The 9,581-nt window shown below is 49.1% G+C and overlaps 1 protein-coding gene across 1 annotated transcript in view; it reads left to right on the forward strand.

Annotated features, from left to right (window-relative positions):
- LOC140428793 (uncharacterized) overlaps positions 1-8,116 on the forward strand; it is a 100,130-nt gene extending 92,014 nt beyond the window's left edge. Inside the window, exons 4-5 of the mRNA XM_072515481.1 lie at positions 4,402-4,595; positions 6,185-8,116. Of these exons, the coding sequence (XP_072371582.1) occupies positions 4,402-4,595; positions 6,185-6,343 (353 nt within the window). The 3' untranslated portion in view covers positions 6,344-8,116. The remainder of the gene's footprint in view (positions 1-4,401; positions 4,596-6,184) is intronic.
- The last annotated feature ends 1,465 nt before the right edge of the window (positions 8,117-9,581 follow it).

The raw sequence follows: 9,581 nt of genomic DNA on the forward strand, positions 1-9,581 counted from the left end.
GAAGTTCCTGGGCGATCAGATTTCGCAACACGGTGTGCGCCCGGACACAGACAAAATTAAAACCATCGAGGCAATGAAAGTCCCCGAGGACAAGAAGGCAGTACTGCGCTTCCTGGGAATGATCAATTTCCTTGGCAAGTTCATCCCAAATTTGGCCACACACACCACGGCTCTATGCAACCTGGTGAAAAAATCAACCGCCTTTGAGTGGAAGGCAGAGCATCGAACAGAGTGGCTGGAGCTGAAAGCCAAGCTCACCACTGCACCCGTCCTTGCATTCTTTGACCCAGACCGAGAGACCAAGATATCCACAGATGCGAGTCAGGATGGCATTGGGGCGGTGTTGCTTCAAAGAGACGACACGTCATCCTGGGTACCAGTACCATACGCGTCACGGGCAATGACACCCACTGAGACCAGATATGCGCAGATTGAGAAGGAGTGTTTAGGTCTTCTCACCGGCATCCTCAAATTTCATGATAATGTCTACGGCTTGCCAACAATTACTGTTGAGACGGATCATAGGCCTCTGGTCCACATCATTCAAAAGGACCTGAACGACATGGTGCCTCGTTTGCAGAGAATTCGGCTCAAACTCCAGAGGTATGATTTCAATTTGGTGTACACAGCAAATGTGTACACCAAATGTGCAAGGAGCTCATCATCGCCGATGCATTGTCCCGCTCCGTCAACTCACCCAGTGAACCACTGGAGATCATGCAGCACATTGAATTGCAGGTACAACTGTGTGCAAACACTCTCCCGGCAACAGGTGAGAAGATGGTTCTCAACCGAGAAGAGGCGGCCAAAGATCCCCTGTTGCAGCGAGTCATCCACAACCTCAGCAATGGCTGGCAGAAAGGGCAATGCCCTCAATTCTACAACGTCAAGGACGACCTGACGCTGATCGACGGCATCCTGCTCAAGCTGGACAGGATAGTCATCCCGCTACGTCTCCAGACCATGGTGCTGCGGCAGATTCACGAGGGATACCTGGGCGTAGAAAAGTGCAGACGCAGGGCCCGGCAAGCTGTCTACTGGCCCAGCATCAACCAGGAGATCACGGACATGGTCCTGAACTGCGAAACCTGTCAGAGGTTCCAACCAGCGCAGAGTAAGGAATGCTACAACCACATGACCTAGAGACCTCTCCGTGGTCCAAGGTTGGCATGGACCTATTCCACGGAAATGGTCGTGACTATATCTTAACCATCAATTACTTTTCGAACTATCCTGAGGTGCTGAAATTCCAGACCTCACCTCACAGACCATCACAAAGCGTGTAAAGACACATTCTCACGTCATGAGCGACAATGGCCCCTGCTTCCACAGTCAAGAATGGTCCACGTTTGCCAAGAGCTACAATTTCAGGCATGTCACCTCCAGTCCGCACTATCCGCAGTCCAATGGCAAAGTTGAAAAAGGGGTGCACATCGTTAAGCAGCTCATCCGCAAGGCCTCGGACTCCGCTTCCGCCATACACCTTGCACTACTTGCGTATTGGGCGACTCCCTTGTCCACCGGCATGTCGCCAGCTCAACTGCTGATGAACAGAGATCTGCGGACGACGCTTCCAGCCATACACCTGCCCAATCTTTTTTTTAAATATATTTTTATTGTGAAGTATTTCCAAAATATTTATAACAATTATAAGCGAAATAATAACATAAACAACAACATGGTAAAATAGATTTTTCCCACCCAATCCCTTCTGTACATCCCTTAAACAGATTGCACCCCCCCCTCTTCAGAGTGCTGCTTCTGCTGACATTTTAATTTTCCCTGAGAAAGTCGACGAACGGCTGCCACCTCCGAGAGAACCCCAGCATTGACCCTCTTCAGGCAAACTTTATTTTCTGCAGCTTGAGAAACCCAGCCATGTCACTGACCCAAGTCTCCACGCTCGGGGGCTTCGAGTCCCTCCACATTAAAAGAATCCGTCTCCGGGCTACCAGGGAGGCAAAGGCCAGAACATCGGCCTCTTTCACTCCTTGAACTCCCGGATCTTCTGATACTCCAAAGATCGCCACCTCTGGACTCGGCACCACCCGCGTACCTAGCACCTTGGACATTGCCTTGGCAAACCCCTGCCAGAATCCTCCAAGCTTCGGGCATGCCCAAAACATATGGACATGGTTTGCTGGGGTTCCCGCACACCTCGCACATCTGTCTTCTACCCCGAAAAACTTGCTCATCCTCGCCGCCGTCATGTGTGCCCGGTGTACCACTTTAAACTGTATTAGACTGAGCCTGGCACATGATGAAGAGGAATTAACCCTGCTTAGGGCGTCCGCCCACAGACCCGCCTCTAACTCCCCACCTAACTCCTCCTCCCACTTGGCCTTCAGTTCCTCCACCGGGGTTTCCTCCACCTCCAACAATCCTGATAGATATCCAACACTTTCCCCTCCCCTACCCAGGTACCGGACACTACTCTGTCCTGTATTCACCGTGGCGGCTAGAGTGGGAAAGCCAACACCTGTTTTCTCAGAAAGTCCCGCACTTGCAAGTATCTGAAATCATTCCCCGGCGGCAGCTTGAACTTGTCCTCCAGCGCGTTCAGACTGGGAAAATTCCCATCTATGAATAGATCCCCCATCCGTCTAATTCCTGCTCTCTGCCAGCTCCGGAACCCTCCATCTATCCTGCCCGGTGTGAACCTATGGTTCTTGCAAATCGGGGTCCAGACCGACGCACCCTCCACCTTCTTATACCTCCTCCATTGCCCCAAATCCTCAATGCCACCACCACCACCGGGCTAGTGGAGTAACGGGCCGGCGAGAACGGCAGAGGTGTCGTTACCAGCGCTCCCAAACTAGTGCCTTTGCATGACGCCGCCTCCATCCGCTCCCATTCCCCCCCCCCCACCACCACCACCACCCACTTCCTAATCATCGCTATATTCGCCGCCCAGTCGTAGTTGCAGAAGTTCGGCAGCGCCAACCCACCCTCCCACCGACTGTGCTCCAACAACATTTTCTTCACTCGCGGGGTTTTATTCGCCCAAACAAATCCCGACATAATCTTATTCACCCGCTTAAAACATGCCTTAGGGATGAAGATGGGGAGGCACTGGAAGACAAACAAAAATCTGGGGAGGACCGTCATTTTCATGGTCTGTACCCACCCCGCCAGCGAAAGCCGGAGCATATCCCATCTTTTAAAATCCCCTTCCATTTGCTCTACCAGCCGGGTAAGGTTGAGCTTGTGTAATGCCTCCCATTTCCGAGCCACCAGGTAGCGAAAGCTCCTCTCTACCATCCTGAGCGGCAGCTCCTTCAGTCTCCTCTCCTGCCCCCTTGCCTGGATCACGAACAATTCACTTTTTCCCCATGTTCAATTTATACCCCGAAAACCTGCCAAGTTTCAAGGAATTGGCAGGGGCTGGTTTGGGGGGGTGGAGCACCGGGTTTCGCTGTACGCGGACGATCTACTCTTGTACACCTGCCCAACCTTGATCACCTCCCGGTGCTGCAGAAGATGCAGCAGCTTCCCGACAGCCAGAAGCAGGGCTATGACGCACATGCCACCGACCTGGACGTGCTATCCCCGGCAGACACGGTCAGGATCAAGATACCGGATGGTGGGTGGTCTGCTCCGGCTGTCGTTGTTCGACAGGCCACGCCCAGATCCTATGTCATACATATGGCTGATGGCTCCATTGTGCGAAGGAATCAAAGGGCACTGCGGAAGGTTGCTTGCCCACAACCACTTTCCCCTCCATTTCCACATGCTGAATTGCCAGCTCCAGACACCTCGAACCATGAGGCCACCAGTTGTGCCTCCCACTTGCCTGTCATGACACCGTCATCCCCTCCACCACCCCTCCGGCGGTCGATGAGGATCAGACGCAAGCCTCAGAGACTGGACTTATGAGCATTTGTTTTGTTTGTTCTGTTCTGTATTCCTCAGTCAGTCACATTAGACAGGCACATTCACATGTATATACATCTACAAAAAAAAGGGGAGATGTCATGATATGCAAACATGCAACCAATGAACACTCAGAATAGGACACAACCAATGGGCAGTCAGGACACTCAGAGGTGTCATCACCACAAGGGGGCATGACAAACACTATAAAAGGGATGAGGCACTCACACCCTGCCTCTTTCCACAGACAGACATCTAGAGAGTTAGACAGGCTTGATCAGCAGCATCACACCCCAGCACGTTGCTTAGAGCAAGCTGGTACAGTTAGACTGAGTTACTACAGTTAGATTAGCAGAGAGTCGAACACATTTGAGAACAGTGTTAATAGTTCAATAAACACGTTGAACTCACTTCAGAGTCTGGAGCATCCTTTAGTTAAGACTGCATCAAGTAGCAGCCTGTGTTATCCGAAGCAGCATAACACAACATCTGTCAGAGTTCTGATTATTTCTTCTTTTGTTTCCACAGTATGTTTGCCCCCTGATTCAGTCACACAGCCAGTAACAACCTCGCTGGGACCTCCTGTCAACGTCTCACAGCTCGTCACTTCATGGCCACTATTCTGCCTCTGTGTCCCACCCACTGTGCCATTCGTTGGTTATTTGAGCTTGGCAGCTGTTTTAAATATCATCAAGGGGCTGGCCTGTTACTGCAGCATCTGGGTAAGGTTATCCTCAATATTCTTGTATTCTAACGCTGGGAGAGTGAGGGATGTCGATACATGGCCAGTGCATGATTTGCACCAATAAATAACTGGGTCTGCAAGATACTGTCCCCAAAACCCAGGAAACATCCCAGAAAAAAACCAAATCCTACAAAATCGAAATGGAGATTGACTTCTTTAAATTGTTTCAATGACTGAGTCTAAATGTAAGGGTGATAGACTGAGCTACCCTTGTGGACAAAGTGCCCACCTGGTCAAACTCCAACCCCCCCTCCCCCCCCCCAACCCCCCATAGCCAGTTAAACATCCTTAGTCAAACTGCTCCCATCCACCAAACAGCCCCCCCCCCCCCCACACTCTCCCAGTTGGATATTTGAAGTTTTAGTTTGAAGTTATTGGATTGACGTTTTCACTGTTTGGTGTTGAAGGTGTGGCATTGTTTCTTCCAGCCTAATGACGCCCCTGTGTTCTAGTTACACTCCCTCTGTTTATTGCTGCATTGCGCATCCAGCCAGAGCCACCATGTTCTCCTCTGTAGGACACTGTGTGGGGAATCCAGGAAGAGGATTGTGGAGGTTGCTGTCCATGCCCTACTTCTATGAATGATGTTGCTCCAAACGTGAATCCCACTTAATTCTGGTTACAACAATACTCGGAATGCCATACAGTGTGTCCAAGCCGCACTCTGATCCTGGACCGCATCTGCCTTATGGCAACCATTGGCCAATGAGGAAACTGGAAGGAACCTGCTGTCATCCAGTCTGGAGCACAGTCCTTCACCTCTGAATCAGAGGGTTGCAAGTTGAAAGCCCACAACCCTAAGATTCCGGCTGACATTCCAGTGAAGCTCTGGGGCCGGGGTGGGGGAGGGGGGGGAGCAGTATTATTGGCCTTCTCAACTGAATATAAAAGAATATAAAAATTTCTCGTGGCACTATGGCGGCATGGTGGTTAGCACTGCTGCCTCACAGCGGCAGGGACTTGGGTTCAATTCCTGCCTTGCATGACTGTCTGTGGAGTTTGTACATTCTTCCTGTGTCTGCGTGGGCTTCCTCCGGGTGCTCCGGTTTCCTCCCACAGTCCAAAGATGTGCAGGTTAGGTGAATTGGCCATGATAAATTGTCCCTTAGTGTCCAGGGATGTGCAGGTTAGGTTATGGGGTTACGAGGATAGGGCGGGATGGACAGGAGGATGGACATGGGTAGGGTGCTCTTTCCAAGAGTCGGTGTAGGCTCAATGGGCTGAATGGCCTCCTTCTGCACTGTGGGGATTCTATGATTTAATTCTATGTGTACAATGAAGGTTCACTATTTGAGGCAGAGAAGGAGACAACTTTCCAATTTCCTGGCCAGTCTTTATCGTTCAGTAAACAATATAACAAAAATCAATTATCTGGTTATTTTCTAATTGTGGGTTCCTGCTGTGCATGAATTAGCTGCTGTGTACCTATAATTACAACAATGACTGCACTTCAAAAAGTAATTCAACCGTCAAGTCCTGGGAATATGAAAGCTGGTAAACAAATGTAAGCCTGTATTGGACTTCAGACGGGCCCATGACATCTCAATGTAAATCCCCTTCTTTCAGGTACTCAGAAAGCTGACGGATCGCGAGCATCATACAAGACAAGGAGATGTGAATGTGAAGCAGCAAATGGTGCAGTCTCTCAGTGAACACATCCAAAGGTTTTCAATGGAGAAACATCGGGGGAATTCTGGATTCCGGACACAAATAGTTGGCTCCTGACATTCTGTGTATAGTAAATGAGATGTGTCTTACAGGCATATGGAGAGAGAGGCCATCGGTCCCACTTTCCTGACTCTGTCTCTATAGTGGGTTCTCTGAGCACCACAGTCTGTCTCCCTGCCTCCTCCATTAACTAAATCACAAAAGCACAGGCCATAGTGACCCACCGGCCCGTTTAGAGGCTTCACTTTGAGGCCAAATCCTGTCTGGCTCAGGTCCCAGGCTCAACAAGCCAATGACCTGACATGTCACTGAGCCTCTGATTGGTGGAATTGTTCATGTCAATTTCTGCAGTGAAATGAAGCAGAAATGAATTTCAGGCCTACACTATACTGAACTTGTTGGTCATTCCACTATGGCAGCTGGTACAGGGCACCTCACTGGGTACAGGGCACCCCACTAGGCACAGGCTACCCCACAGGGTACAGGGCACCCCACTGGCTGCCAATTCACTGTCACGCTAAATGGGTGAATAAATGACCCCCCAAGAGGAAGTTTGCCCCTGATGTTCACCCTATGAAGCTTCTCTTTAAGACTGTCCTGTACTGCAGTTTTGTGCCTCAGGAAGTATCAGGAGAGGGCTGGGAGCCCGGGGATATCAATGCAATGTCATTGACAACGGCAACTGTTTTTCCCAGTCAGTCGGGATCTGGATGGCGGGATGAGATGAATTACTAAAAAAAGGAACCAACTCAATATTTGAAAAAGGTTAATTTTGTAGATCCCTGGGAAGAGAGCAGGGAAAGGAATGAAGTGGATTCCTCTTTTAAAAGATTAGCACAAACATGATGGGTCAAATGGCCTCCAAAATGTGTTATTATTCTAGAATTGTGTGATTCCATCACCTCGTTGTACTGAATAGGAATGAGGAGCTTTCCAAGGAATTACTGACCTGTGAATGGGTTCAATCTGAAATTATAATCTTTGTACAAAGAAACATCAAGTCCAATGGCGGCAAAGTGCCTTTCAAAATTGTACCGGGTTTCATAGAATTAAAATCACTCAAACCTAATTGTTGAGAGGGATGGGGTGATATCTGATTTATTTGATGCAAAGAGTATGATTCCCTATTTTATATTGTACAGCATTATTTAAATAAACCGTTAGTGTAGAATCAGAGTCTCTGTTGATTGGATGGCTTTACGTCTCTGCTGGGATGCCAAATGAAATTGTGTGCTGAAGTCTAACACACTGCAGAGTCAATATTCTCACTGACTCATTCCCATTGACCAAAATACTGAATTGAAGAGGCTGCACTCTACGTCATAGTCACAAGGTCCATATACAGGTTTGGAGTCCAATCAGATCTTCACAGTCCTTTATTTAGTCTGTCATGCGAGAGTGTCTTCAAGAACTGAATGTTTAAGCAATGTACCTTTAAGAAAACAGTGATGTCATAGAGTGGGTGGAGCTTAGCTCAGGCCAGCCATTTTGCAGTTTAGTTTTGCAGGTTTTTAGTTTCAGTTTTGAAAAGAGCTGGATGTGTGTCTGTGTTTTGCAGTGAACTGGATATCTGCCATGAAAGACTATCTCTGGATAATTTGGGTGATTTAAACTTATAATAGTGAAGCCTTTAACCTGATGTGATTTTGTTTAAAGTCTCTTGGAAGTTTGAAGGAACATTTTAAGGAATTATTTACTGTTGCAATATTTTCTGAGTTATCTTTGAATTAAGGGGTGTTAAGAGATCCAATGTTTATTTAAGATGTTAAGTTGAGTTCATGGAATAAACAGAGTTTTGTGTTTAAAAACCCACTTGTCCAAATTGTAGTATCACACCTAGGAAAAAAGCCGTGTGCTCGGAAAAGCAACAAATCCATTAAAGGGAGAGATTGGTTGAACTCCATGATACATTTTGGGTTTCTGAAACACCTCACCCATAACAAGTCCCATTCTGATCCCAGACCAGATTCCAACAGTTGCTAGGATACTACAGAGACCTCAATATTTTATTTAATTTGTAAAACTGTGACAAAAGGATACTTCGCTCTCGGGGTGATTTCACACACAAATAGGAATATGGAATATTAAAACTAACTTTATTATTAACCCAGGATTACTAGCTTTAATATCATAAATTCAATAGCTTACAATTACCAGTTAACCAATGCTTAACAATGACATTGAAACACTAAATCCTAACTGCTATCTTTTATCTCCACTCAAACAACTCCCATCCCAGGTCAAAATCCACTTTTGAATACAGTTAGCAGATCCAGGAATACTTGCTTAATAAAGATGGCTTGGATACCCTGCTTTGAGAAAGGATATCCTTCAGGAACCAGCTTGCAGATTCTTGTCTGTCTGAAACTACAGTTTAACTTGTCAGCCTGTTCACAGGCAAATCTTGAATTCGATGGGCGGGATTCTCTGATCCTGAGGCTAAGTGTTGACGCCATCGGAAACACCATCGCGTTTCTCGATGGCGTCAACACGGCCCCAGGATCAGCAATCCTGGCCCCTACAGGGGGCCAGCAGGGCGCTGGAGCGGTTCACGCCGCACCAGCTGCTGATCCAGCCATGGAATGGGCGCCGGGGGATGCGCGCATGCGCAGTGGGTCCAGCGCGAACCCGCACATGCGCAGTCCCACCAGCGCGATTTCCACGCATGCACGGTGTCTCCCTTGTCCGTGCCGGCCCCGACCCAACATGGCGCAGGAGTACAGGCGCGGCGCGGAAGAAAGGAGGCCGGAGACAGAGAGGCCGGCCTGCCGATCGGTGGGTCCCGAGCGCGGGCCAGGCCAAATTGGAGACCCCCCCCCCCCCCGGGTTCGGCCCCTACCCCCCCACCCCTCCCCCGCAACAGGCCGCCACTGGACCCTTCAACGCCGAGGTCCCGCCGGCTCAGAGCAGGTTAGAATGGCGCCAGCGGGACTCGGGTTTTTTTTATGGCCGCTTGGCATATCAGGGCCGGAGAATCGCGTCCCGGCATCAGGGCGGCGCGATTCGCACGGCCCCCGCCGATTCTCCGACCCAGTGCCGGGTCGGAGAATCCCGCCCACTGTTTGGGAAACTGCTTCTTGTTCACAGGCAGATCAAAACTCACTATATCGCGAACAGCTGCCGGCCTATCCACAGTCAAATCTTTAACTGAACTTCAAAATGGAATACTCAACACCTAACTGCTTCAGTCCCTGGCTCCTCCCATTAACTACATCAGCTTAATAAGCTAAACACAATGGGCTGGTTCTCCACCAGCCAACGCTGGTATCAGGGTCCATGATGCAGCGGAGAATCG

This window comes from Scyliorhinus torazame, chromosome 8 (genome assembly GCF_047496885.1).
Source record: "Scyliorhinus torazame isolate Kashiwa2021f chromosome 8, sScyTor2.1, whole genome shotgun sequence".
Lineage (NCBI taxonomy): Eukaryota > Metazoa > Chordata > Chondrichthyes > Carcharhiniformes > Scyliorhinidae > Scyliorhinus > Scyliorhinus torazame.